Source organism: Mastomys coucha, unplaced genomic scaffold (assembly GCF_008632895.1).
Source record: "Mastomys coucha isolate ucsf_1 unplaced genomic scaffold, UCSF_Mcou_1 pScaffold16, whole genome shotgun sequence".
NCBI classification, from domain to species: domain Eukaryota; kingdom Metazoa; phylum Chordata; class Mammalia; order Rodentia; family Muridae; genus Mastomys; species Mastomys coucha.
This window is the reverse complement of record NW_022196898.1, coordinates 55,548,899-55,562,203: the sequence shown is the minus strand read 5'-3', so window position 1 is coordinate 55,562,203 and position 13,305 is coordinate 55,548,899. Positions and strand designations below refer to the sequence as shown.

The following is a 13,305-nucleotide window of genomic DNA, read 5'->3' as shown; positions in this document are numbered from 1 at the left end:
GCTACTGTTTGCCTAGAGTGAGGTTTCTATTTATGGATACTTCCACTACTGTGCCAAGATGAACCCACACTCAGCATCAGCCACTTAGCAGTCAGTGCAGGATGAGGACCACTGTAGAGAGGTGACTGTTTTTAGACATATGAGGTAAAATATGAGTCTCTGGGGCCGTGATATGAGGATCTCTGTGTCCGTTTAAAGTTCTTGACACCATAGAGTACCAGGTAACTGTCCAGAGGTGCCCAGAATATGGGCACTGTTTCATTCATATAGGCTTCAGTATCAGTAACATCTCAAGAGGTCATGCCATTTGTCATCCTGAAGAGAGTCCAAGGTGACCTTGGCATCTCAGACTCTTTTTAGACTATGCTAGGTGATGTGAGAAGTCCTCCCTCCTTCTCTGACTTCTTCCAACATCAGAAATTATCCAGGATATAGGACCTATCCTTTTTGCCCAGGCCTGCAAGCAGAGAGCTAGTGGATCTTACGACTGCTGTGTGACCAGGATGCTGTGATGACTCACGAGTGCCTCCGATGGGATAGTAATTGGTGTTAATGGCTACTGAATTGCTTGACATCCCCAGACAGCTTTCCTTTATCATTTCTTTCATCCGATTGCAAACTCATGTCAGTATAGGGAGCCCTGTAATTCTTATATAATTTGCTCAACATATAATGGTGAATTATGGAGTTTTCCAAACACATAAACTCTCAGGGTGAGAATTATAAATATTCATATTTCTTGGCTCAGTAATTTCACTTGTAGGTATTTTTTTTCTACAAATGTAATCATATACAAACAAAATTGTCAGTGCTCAGTATTGGTTGCTATGACATTTGTTTTAGTAGCAAGAGATTGACATGTTCTAAATGTCTATCATTTATCTTTGCATTCATCCGACATTGGCTCACTGGAAGCCAAGCACGGCTCTGAGATTCAGTCATGAATACAGCAGACAGATTTCTCAGTCCTCATAATGGATGATATAAGCTAAGATACATCACTGAGACTACTGTGGCTGAGGGGAAAAACAGAGCGGAGATCAAAAGAATCGGGGTCTCTAGGAGAAGAGTTGTAATGTTATACAGAGTGGTCAAGGAGAAAGAGCATTTGAATGGTCACTCTAAGGAGTCCCATTCTCCTTAGCTACATGCAGATGGAGAGATCACACCTTCTGTTCTAGACAGAGAGAAAATGAATGAAAGGAACTTGAGACCCGGCCATCTTGCAAAATCTAGGAAGTGTGCTAGAATGGAAGGCAGAGAGGCAGGACTGTGGTCTAACTAGGGCTATGAGGGTCTAAGGGGCCATGAAGGCAATTTTTTTCTTTGTAGGAACTCTGGCCAGTGAGAGGTTCTGGGAAGAGGGATGGGATAATATGGTCACCCCGGGCCTCTTAGAAGGCTGCCATAGAGAGTTCAAGAGGAGAACAGGGAGGTTTGCTTGTGAGAGTCACTGGGTGAGAGGCAGCTAACTGCCAGCCAAGAGATGATGGAGGAGTGAATTGGTTGAATTGCAGAAACACTCAGAGAGCAGACTCAGGAGGGTTCACTGTTGTTTGAATATGACGTGTGGGAGGAGCCAAGAGGAACTCCAAGGTCTTTTGCCTGAGCAACCAGAAGGGTGAAGATGACATTTACAGAGATGGGAAGGATGGTGGGAGAAGCGGAATTTAAGGGGAACACTCAGAGCATTGTTAATAGATGTGGCAGTTTTAAAATGTCAGATAGGCAGGTGGAGATGCTGAGTGGAAATTTGCTCTGTAAATCTGGAAGAGACAGGTAAAGGAACAAATCTGAGGTTCTTGGGTAATGGAATTGAAAGCTGTGGCTTGGCTTGTATCACCTGGAGGGTGAATGCTGTCAGAAAGGACTCAGCTCTGGAGTCACTGTGTTTATTGGTTGAAGGAAAGATAACAGGTGAGGGGGGGCAGAGGAGAAGGAGGAAGAAGCACACATCCTCCTGCCCCTAGGCAGAGTGGAGAGAATCCCTGAATAAAGATGGGATGCTCACATGATAAAGACCAATCAGCTAGCAACAGAAGTGCCATCGGTGACCTTCATAGCAGGTATTTTGGTAGAATATGGGGGACCAACTCTAATAGTAATGGACCAAAAGTAACGTGAGGTAACGAGTCAGAGACAAATAGGTGACAGCATTTATATTTGGTAGTTTCACTATAAAAGGAAGCAAGCAAACAGAAAACATACAGAGAAACGCAATAGTAAGTGGAGAGGGCCTGGGTCAAGGATATTACTGCAGAATTTATATAATGATGAAAACAATTCGCCGAACACTGGCAGGCTAAAATTGAAAAGAGCTTTGAAAAGAAGCCTGGTGTCTCTATATATGATGTAGCCATTCTACATTTAGACCTTAAGAAAACTCAAAATGTGATTTCACACAAAGTTTGAACATGAAGTTTCATAGCAGAGTGGTTTATAGTAGAACAGGATGCCAATCAGCTGAGGAGTGGACACACAAAGCGGGCATGTGTATAAAATGGAATAGTATCCATCTCTTGGAAGGGATGAGGTACCAGAGTTGTGATAATGGCACAGTCAGTAACATGCATGCAATGTAAGCCTGAGGACCCAAATGTGACCCCTAAAACCTACATAGAAGAGTCAGGCATGGGGGGCATGTACTTGCAACCCCATGTGATGGAGACTTCTGTGGATGGAGACATGGGAAGATCCTTGGGACCTGGTGCTCAGCCAGTTTAGGTTCTAGTCTAGGCTACCAGTTACCAGTGTTCAATGACTGTAAACCAGTGAGATACTGTCTAGTCAGGGTTTCCATTCCTGCACAAACATCATGACCAAGAAGCAAGTTGGGGAGGGGAGGGTTTATGCAGATTACACTTCCACATTACTGTTCATCACTAAAGGAAGTCAGAACTGGAACTCAAGCAGGTCAGGAAGCAAGAGCTGATGCAGAGGCCATGGAGGGATGTTTCTTACTGGCTTGCTTCTCCTGGCTTGCTCAGCTTGCTCTCTTATAGAACCCAAGACTACCAGCCTGGGGATGGCACCACCCACAATGGGCCCTCCCCCCTTGATCACCAACTGAGAATCACAGCTGGATCTCATGGAGGCATTTCCTCAACTGAAGATCCTTTCTCTGTGATAACTCCAGCCTGTGTTAAGTTGACACACAAAACCAGCCAATACAGATACCCTGTATCAAAAACAAACAAATAAATGGTGGAGAGCAACCAAGGAAGAGATTCAAGGCTAACCTCTGACCTCTACTCATGTACATACAGCACTATATCACCCTTCCCTATGATCAAGTATAACACACACACACACGCACACACACACACACACACACACACACAGAAGAATAAAGTGATGCAAGGCACATGCTACAATGTGGAAGACCCTGGAAAACTCTAAATAAAGTAGAAGAAGCCAAACGAAAGAAGCTACATACTATGCAATTCCAAGCACATGAGATGCCAGAGCAAGGGAACTCAGAGAGACATTATTCTAGCAGTCATTTAGGGCTGGACTTGAGGGGAGAGATGAGGACCAACTGTTAACAGAAACGTGCTTTTCTTAAGGGGAAGGGAGAGGCTCTACACTAAGAGTGGTACAGATTGCATGACTTTGGTGTGCTAAAAAATCACTGAACTGTGCGCTTTAAAAAGATCCAGATGACATCAGGGAGAGGCCCAGTGTCCTTGGGGGTAAGAGCTGGTGTTAGCTGGATTCAAAGAGTTTCCACACCAACAAGAGAGAGCAGCCCCTGGCAGCATGCTGTCACAGAGAAGCTGTGGGGAGGGAGGGAGGGGTTCTAATGGTGGAGTCTTCCTCTGATTGAGTTATCTTTCTCAGCAAGGTAGGAAACCAAGTGATTAGCTAAGGAATGAAGAAGGGGCACTGGAGAGTTAATGAGGGAAGAGTGTGAAGTCACTGTCTATTTGGAGGCAATGGACAAGCATGGCCCTAAAAACTATCTGGTAAATAGAGCCCAGAAGTGGGTAGGACCTTAGTGCATGGACCAGCCTAGCTCTCAACAGTCTGACGGTGCAGCCTTTTGCATACATTATTCTGAAAGCACATAGCCTCCCATGCCCATGAGGGGCTTAAGCAGTTGTGTTACACTCCTCACACGCATCAACTTGCTTAAACCCTCTAAGGCCCCTGGGGGGTAAGTGTTCTTCTTATTGCTGTTTCCTAAAGAGGTGAATTAACTGTGGGGTGAGGCTGTGAGGAGACAGAGCAGTGCAGTTTGCTAGGCACTCTGGGACTCTGTGGGATCCCAGGAAGCACACTGAGGAGGTATGGCAACTAAGAACAGAGTGGTGTGCTCCCAGAATAGGGAGTTCCATGGAGTGTGGGAGAAATACACACACATGTCTGTATATATTGTAACATAAGATGTGTATCTCATGTGCTGGTTTCTGTACGAACGTCACTGAAAGAGTTCTCAGGAAACCAATATCATGGTTACATATCTGAGGAAGGAAACTGGATTGAGAGGTGAAGAAAAGGAGCTTAAAGGACCAAGAGTGTGTGTTAACTCCTGGAGAAAAGCAGAGACATCCCTGAAAGTCCCGAGAACTCAAGAAGAGTCTGGTTGTGGGGCTTTGTGACTCCTATTTGAGCAAAGACCGCTCATCAAGAAGATGCCCAGCCTTGTGACCTGCGACCAGCTCATCACCCAGCTTCCACTGGGAAGATCCTTCGTCTCTTGAGGCCTACCATAGCTGCAAGATGATGTGCACAGTGATACCCCTGCCCAGAGCTGTTGGTAGAGCTCATAGGACTGCTCCCGGCAAGTGGGGAACACATGGCAAGCACAAGCTATTATTGTCCTTGTCCCTTGTGAAGGTGACACTATTCTTAGGCTGTGGGAACTCTGCACTCCAGTGCCATCTGGTGTCTTGTCTGGTCTCAGTCTGGCTCTGCTGTGGCAGGCGCTAGAGAAGTGGCAGGTACCGAGAAGCAAGAGTGTGAGCTGCTGTCACGTGTGAGCTGCTGTCACGTGTGAGCTGCTGTCACTCGCCACTCAGGCAGTGCTCAGCGGCTGCTTGCGCATTCAGAAAGCATCTTCTATGCAGCAAAACATCTTGTTCCCTAGTCAGGAAGTGACTTAACCACTGTGCCAAAGAAACAGCAGGAAGCTGATGCCATATCACACCGGGCACCTGGGAGGGAATGGGCTTCTTTCTCTCCAGAGTAGAAAATCCCTTCCCACCTCTCTTCTTATCCCAGTGTTGGGAAGGGACATGGTGTGTCCTATCTAGATAGTGAGTGACCTCTGTTAACACTTCGTGAAATCACATACTGTTATTCCATGACAAAAGCCTCCTTTAAAATCGAGCAACATCAGCCTCCTAACTTAGTTCACCTCCAGTTTAGCTTTGGGTACCTATCCTCTCCAACAGCAAAGTGTCCCATTTAAGCTATGGACTAGAAGCAAGGGTGTGGGAGAAGCCTCACAACAGGGCCAGCTCTCCTCTAAGGGCAAGCTATAGCATTAGATGATTCTATGGGGCCTCAAACTCAATTCGGAGCTATCAGCCTCCTTCAAAATTGTCTAGGGATGGAGGGGTTGGGGGTGAGGGCGCAGCAGGGTTGGATTTAGAAGAATGAGATTGGTCTCTTGTGGATGGTTTCTGAAACTGGGAAATGACTAGAATAGGGATTTGCTACGCTACCTTTCTCTACAGGTCATATTTAAAAAGAATAATGACAGCTTTGATCTTAACAAAGAAACAATTGTGTCTAACAAAACTCATTACATTCACTTCAACCGTGCCCTGTCCTTTGAGGTGTCCCTCAAGCTTTAGGTCAGTCTTACTCATCCGTTTGGAACCAGGTTGTCCCCCCTGGAATAGCTGCTCTTATTCAAGAAGTTTGGCTCTAAACAGTGAGGGGACGAGACATAGAGCCACATTCCTGCTTCAGTTTCTGGGAATAATGAGAATCCTAAGGAAGTCCCACACTTGAGTCTCAAACAGACAAAATCATCACAGTGGATGCCAGGAAACACCAGTGAACTCCAGCATGCCTTCACTGTATATGTAATCCCTCAACCCATTTCTGGAGCCTTTTGGAGAATTATTGAAAATTGGTCATCCAAGAGAGTTGAGGGGAGAGAGGTTTAAGAGAGTCCTTTAGAAGCAAATGTCTATTTTCTTCTCCTTTTCTTTAATCTCTACTTTTCTATTAGTCCCACTACAGACCCCTATTTACTAATGTCTTTTAAGAAAAAAAAAAGCTGCTTTTCTTCACTTGAGTCCTATAGAACTCATTGGGAGAGAAAACACCTGCACAGATATGAGGCTATTTATGTCTTTATTGATTCACTTGGTGTGAAGATTCCTATTGTGTTGCTGAGGCCCTCAAGTGTTTGCTACAGGGCAAAGCCCTGGACCTTGCTCGGGATGTTAACACAGTTGGGTCTCAAAGCACTGTGTTATTATCTTAAAATAAAATTAGAAGCAAAAGCCCCCAAGTCTAAACCCAGTTTGGCACCAAGGTTTTATGTAAGAGCCCTGAGTCTGGGTTTCTAGTATAACAACAAACAAACAAACAAACAAACAAACACATTTCATCCTACATCAAAAGCCAGACCCACTGTTAAGGACGGAGCTCAGAAGTAGAAGAGGATCCTAGCATAAAGAAGGCCCTGAGTTCCCGCCCCTCATACTGTACATTTGTACACACACACACACACACACACACACACACAGAGTGAGATGCTTTCTTGAGAGACAAACAACAGCAAAAAGCATCCTTTACCTTTGCACATGAAGTGGCACCCAGCAGTGCAGGATACCCTTTTGTCTCCCAGGCTCCTCCATGACCACAGGTGCAGCATCTGCCCTTCAGCATCCTCGCTTGCTTCTTGCTTTTCAGGGGAGGCAGGACTCTCAAGTCAAGGACCCCACATGACAGACAGAAACTGTAGGTACAGACCTGCTTGCACCTTTCCTGTCTCTCTTCCCCTCCCATTTCTGACAAGTAGTTCAAAGGGCTCTTGTGGAGGACAGCTCCACTTCCCATTCCTACATTCCTGCCTCCCACTAGATTTTTCATCCGACCATCAAGCCATGAATGAGGATATAGAACAACAACAACCTGATTTCACAGTTCCCCCTCCCCCCCATGATAATACCCTCTCTACTGCCTTCCGACGCTCCTTCTCTAAGAACTAGCTTGTATGCACAGCTCTACTTCTTTCCCTCCATCTGACCCATCTGTTACCTCCTGGCCGCTGACTTCCTCTCTGGGGATCTTCTCCTGGGATGCAGATCTTCCCTTTACAATGTCCTGGCCCTGGGTTTCCTCCTCTTGGGCCTCTCCTGCTCTCTTTAAGATGACTTCCCCTTCCATGCATGAAACCCTAGAGATGAATTTGGCCCCAGGATCTGTGGGGCCTCTTCTCAGTGTCTACTTCTACCCTACAGAGACACAACCTCTCTCTCCAGCTGTGTTCTCTGCAGTAAAGCTGCAGTATCTGCCTAACACTTTAAACTCTGCTTCTCTGTTACTGGTGTCTAGACCTGCTCTGTCAGCCCTGTGGACCTCCTCCTCCCTGAGACCCGTCTCCAAGCCAGCCACAGGCGTGGTCTTCCAGCCTAGCATACCCATCTCCAATCCCATCTTTAAGGTCTCCATTTCTCCCTCAGCACCATCTGGTGACAGGCAAAGCCATGCCACCTGGACTTCCAGAAGGTGTTTCCTTGGAGCTTCCTGGCTACATACACCAGTTACTTCTGTGAATGCACATCTAATAGTGGCCTTCCTTCTTCGTCCCTTTAGTGTCTCCAGGATCAAGTGCTTTCTTAGAATGAGTACAAAGATCTCTACAGGCCTTTGACTCTTTGGATTTTCTATCCCACCTTCACTGCCTCATCTGCACTGCCTCACCTGCACTATCTCACCTGCACTGCCTCACCTGCACTGCCTCACCTGCACTATCCCACCTGCACTGCCTCACCTGCACTATCCCACCTGCACTGCCTCACATGCACTGCCTCACATGCACTATCCCACCTGCACTGCCTTACCTGTACTATCCCACCTGCACTGCCTCACCTGCACTGCTTCATCTGCATTATCCCACCTACACTACCTCACCTCCCCAAACATACTTGCTCATCTATACTATCTCATAAGAACCACCTCACCTGCACCACTGTGTCTGCATCACCTCTGCTGCCTACATCATCCCACCTGTACCACCTTTCCTGTCTATATCACTGTACCTGTACCTACATCACTGAACCTGTACCACTGCACTTGCTCACCTTATCTGCACCCCACCCCTGCCTTCCCCAACATATTTATACTACTTCATCAGTCCAGCCATACCCTTTGTATTAGTCAGGGTTTCTATTCCTGCACAAACATCATGACCAAGAAGCAAGTTGGGGAGGAAAGGGTTTATTGAGTTTACACTTCCACATGGCTGTTGATCACCAGAGGAAGTCAGGACTGGAACTCAGGCAGGTCAGGAAGCAGGAGCTGATGCAGAGGCCATGGAGAGATGTTTCTTACTGGCTTGCTTCTCCAAGCTTGCTCAGCCTGCTCTCTTATAGAACCCAAGACTTCCAGCCCAGGGATGGCGCCACCCACAAGGGGCCCTACCCCCTTGATCACTAATTGAGAAAATGTCCCACAGCTGGATCTCATGGAGGCACTTCCCCAACTGAAGCTCCTTTCTCTGTGATAACTCCAGCTTGTGTCAAGTTGACACACAAAACCAGCCAGTACACCCTTTCATTGTGTAACCACCTTGGGCACTTTTATGTACCTTTATATGCCACCCTATGCTCACATTGGTCCCTCCTCCCTAATGCTTTTCTCACCTCTGCTGTCACTGGTCAGAAGGCCATCTTGAGGATTCCCTCCCTTGAGTAGCATCCCTTGCCTCCTGATCCACTGAGTTCCTGACTATCCCAACCCTTGCAATATTTGCAATTTAGCATCTGTTGGTGGGATCAGTTTCCCAATGTCCATCTCTCCAGCTAGTCCGTAAGTGCCAAGGATGCTGGTCACCATGCCTATTTCATTCTCCTTGGCCCCTACCTGAGGAATGAAGAGTGAAAGAAAAGTTGATTTGATAAAGGCTTTGGAAATAGTTCCATATCACCCAAATACTCTTGTAGCTCAGCCTCCTGTGTAAGCACTCAGTATTTAAACAACCTTTTGAGGTTGATAATGTTATCTGTCTTTTGCACCTGAGGAAACTGTGGCTTAGAGGAATTAGGTGAATTTCCCAGGATCCTACAGCCACAGCTGCTTTATACCAAGTCATGTTGCATGTACTCAGTTGAGGCTGAGGAAAGGGTGGGGATGGTGGGCGCATGATTAAAACCATCATCTCTTTGTCTCTTTCTTTGCTTCCGTGGTCATGCCCGTAGCTGGACAAGATGCTGGACCCCCAGGTGTGGCGGGAGGCAGCCACACAAGTCTTCTTCGCCCTGGGGCTGGGCTTTGGAGGCGTCATCGCCTTTTCCAGCTACAACAAACAGGACAACAACTGCCACTTCGATGCTGCCCTGGTGTCCTTCATCAACTTCTTCACCTCAGTGTTGGCCACCCTCGTGGTGTTTGCTGTGCTGGGCTTCAAAGCCAACATCATGAATGAGAAGTGTGTGGTCGAGTAGGTGGCATGGCCCCTCTGGTCCCTCCTTTCCCTATCTGCCTCACCCAAGGGTAGCAGGTGGGCCGGGCAGGGTGAAAGGTCCCCTCCGTTCCATAAGGGATGAGATCATCATCTTCCCCAGCCCTGGCCCACAGGACAGGCTCATGGATGTTTCTGTCAGTGGCCTCTGGGTGCCCTGCCTGGGTTTCTGAGAAGGATCTCTAGAGTCCTACCTCCTACCTTCTAACCTGGTCCTGCTCTCTTTGCACTGCAGGAATGCTGAGAAAATTCTAGGGTACCTCAACTCCAATGTCTTGAGCCGGGACCTCATCCCACCCCACGTCAACTTCTCTCACCTGACCACCAAGGACTACTCAGAGATGTACAATGTCATCATGACTGTTAAGGAGAAGCAGTTCTCAGCCCTGGGCCTGGATCCCTGCCTCTTGGAGGATGAGCTGGACAAGGTACCAGAATAGGCTGCCCTTCCCAGGACAGACAGGAACCCAGAGATAGGCTTAGTGGCTGGAGCTCAGGAACAGACCTTGAAAGCTCATAGAGAGTTATCATTTACTAATAAGCAGAGACTTGCTATGAATACAGATGGAGAAAGACGAATCTCAGCCAAAGCACCTGCCAGAGGTAAGCTTATGATTAGATGAGGGGCCAATGGAAGCATTGAAATCACAGGAGCCTTTGTCAGTGTGAGGGAGCTTTCCCATCCATCCATCCATCCATCCATCCATCCATCCATCCATCCACCTATCTATCTATCTTCTATCTAACTATCTATTAAGATTTTTTTTATTTTTATGTGCATTGGGTTTTATGCCTGCATGTATGTCTGTGTGAGGGTGCCAGATATTATGGAGTTGTGAGCTGCCGTGTGGGTGTTGGGAATTAAATGTGGGTCCTCTAAAAGAGCAGCCAGTCCTCTTAACTGTAGAGCCATCTCTCTAGCCCAGCTTCACCATTTATTGAGCAAGCTTCCTGTGCACAGGGCTCTGTGTATGCAATGCACTTAGAACAGCACCTGTGAAACAGGTACATGCCAATCCTCTTTTGTTTCCATTGCCTTTGACCCCCATGGTAATGCTCTGAACTGAGTGTGAATATTGTCCCCAGTTTTATCAATAAACAGCCTGTAGGTTGGGGGAGGGGTTTGATCAGCATCTCACAGCTAGCGAGTGAACAAGCACTGTGTGTGTGTGTGTGTGTGTGTTATGTGTGTGTGTGTGTGTGTGTGTATCTGTGCATGTGTGTTTATCTCTAATACTCTTGCTCCAGAGTCCCTGTTCTGCATCTTCCCTTGAGAGTTCTTCCCTCCCCAGTTGCCCTCACTTCCATTGCCACAATGACACTTAGCTTCTGGTCTAGAGCAGAAATTCTACCTCCTCATTAATGCTCAGGTTGAAGTGAGGATGACTTTCTTGTGTTTGCATTTGCACCGTTGTTAACTTTCAAAATGACTGTTCTTCTAGAAGTGGTAATAGGAAACAAACCCACAGATCCCAGGACCCTAGCTGGAGGAAGGTTCATGTTGGGGATAGAAAACCCTAGAGCCCTGAACTTCTTCATGAGGCCAGAAGCTTCCCATTGAGGTGTCTGAGCACTTGGCCAAAGGCAGCCCTGTAGCTTGGAGATGGAGTTTGGTTGGTAGAGTGCTTGTATAGCATCTGTGTAGCTCTGGGTTTGATCCTGAACACTTAAAAAAAAAAAAAGGATTAACAGAAAAAACTCACAAAGACAGCTTCACTGGTCTACAGGAGCTGCACCCCACATCTCTTACTCTCTCCCATAATCAAGAGTGAAGGAGCCCAATTAGAGGATCCTCTCCTTCCATAGAACTCCACCCAGTCTCATGGGCATGGGCTGATCCTCTGACAAAATGAGGATTGCATCCGGTTTTTCACACGAGGCAACCTCAAGAGTATCCGAATGACAATTAGAACCTCAGGTTGGGCCCTGTGTCATCCTCAAGATCAGGACAGTTATAAGTGATGTGAGCAGGCAGCGTGTGAGCAGGTGCCTGTGCCAAGGGCCTCTGTATTAAAGCAATGGTTCCCTACTTGGAATTTCCATGAGAACTCCTGGTAGCTTTATGAAATCTCACACCAGCTTACCCCTAGACCAATGAAATCATTGCCTCTGTGGGAGAATGGCGTGGGAGGGGCACTTAAAGACTGCAGTTGCTTCGATTGCACAGCTGAGCCTGCTGCTTTAAGGTCTGGAGCTTGGCAATTCAGAAATGGGAGTGGTCACTGCGGTTGCAACAAAGATGACGTCTTAGAAGAACAGAGTCTAACACTGGGTGTGTTTCTATATGTTTCTTCACCTGGATCACTGGGATCCTTGAACAACTTGTAGATTATAGGTCCCCCAGGTAAACTCTCAGGAACTTTTTTTTTTTATTACAATTTTGGTTTAGTTTGGTTGTCTTGAGACACTATCAATCTGCAGTCCAGGTTAGCAGGAAATTCAATGTGAAGAAGCCCTTGAACCCATAGCAATCCCTCGGCTTTGGCTTCCTGAGTGCTGGAATTAGAAGTAGGAGTCACTAGAGCTAGCTCTCTTCAGAGATTCTGATACTAAAGTCTAAGACCCACTCTCTCGAGCTGAAAGAGTTCAAGTGGCAGCGGGGATCCCTATGAAATAGGGGATGCGGATAACTATAGCCCTGAGGACAGCGGGAAGGAGACAGGGGACTTGTGGAGTAACAGCGGCCCCTACTCTCTGCCCCACTCTCAGTCTGTGCAGGGCACAGGCCTGGCTTTCATCGCCTTCACTGAAGCCATGACACATTTCCCGGCCTCCCCGTTCTGGTCCGTCATGTTCTTCCTGATGCTCATCAACCTGGGCCTGGGCAGCATGATCGGGACCATGGCAGGAATCACCACACCTATCATCGACACCTTCAAGGTGCCCAAGGAGATGTTCACAGGTAACTCCCTGTTGCCCTGCCTGACACCAGTCCAGCATGTGCATGACAATTAGGTTCTGACTTGATCGGGTCACTCAGTACCCTGTCTGCAGAAGGCCCATCTCCCTCACCACAGACCCAGATGTGCCTGCTACTCAGCTACCAATACTGTCAGGATATGCATTTACCTCTTATCTGCATCCCTAGGTCATAGGGATAGGGTAGAGTGTCTTCCTCCTCTCAGAACTGTGGTTTCCTGGGAACGAATCCTAGGACCAATCCATTGGATCATCTCAATTCAATTCAGTAATTAACTGGAGCCTGGTGCTGTGCCAGGCACAGGGAACATAGTGGAAGAATGCAGAGTTTTCCCTTCCTTGAGTCTCCTACCTGATACAGGAGAGCTCAGAACCTCAGTTTCCAGCCCTCTCCTGCAGGGCTGTGCCTGTGGGCCATGGGGAGGGGCAGGCTGCAGGCCTGCTTGGAGCAGTATGATGGAAGGGGGGAGCTGGGTCCCCCCGACCCCACACCTTTGCCCCCACACCGGCCTCCCGGCTCTCTGTAGTGGGCTGCTGTGTCTTTGCATTCTTCGTGGGGCTGTTGTTCGTCCAGCGCTCCGGAAACTACTTTGTCACCATGTTTGATGACTATTCGGCCACCCTGCCACTCACCGTCATCGTCATCCTTGAGAACATCGCTGTGGCCTGGATTTATGGAACCAAGAAGTAAGGAGGTCATAGAGGAGTGGCGGGGACATGTGGTGGCTTCTTTTTTTTTT

At 47.5% G+C, this 13,305-nt stretch overlaps 1 protein-coding gene across 2 annotated transcripts in view; it reads left to right on the top strand.

The window, feature by feature from the left end:
- Slc6a17 (solute carrier family 6 member 17) overlaps positions 1 to 13,305 on the top strand; it is a 49,736-nt gene that overhangs the window by 30,123 nt on the left and 6,308 nt on the right. For both annotated transcript variants that reach the window (XM_031375135.1, XM_031375133.1), the window contains exons 7-10: positions 9,384 to 9,625; positions 9,882 to 10,074; positions 12,356 to 12,548; positions 13,093 to 13,252. In XM_031375135.1, coding sequence (XP_031230995.1) covers positions 9,384 to 9,625; positions 9,882 to 10,074; positions 12,356 to 12,548; positions 13,093 to 13,252 — 788 coding nt within the window. The remainder of the gene's footprint in view (positions 1 to 9,383; positions 9,626 to 9,881; positions 10,075 to 12,355; positions 12,549 to 13,092; positions 13,253 to 13,305) is intronic.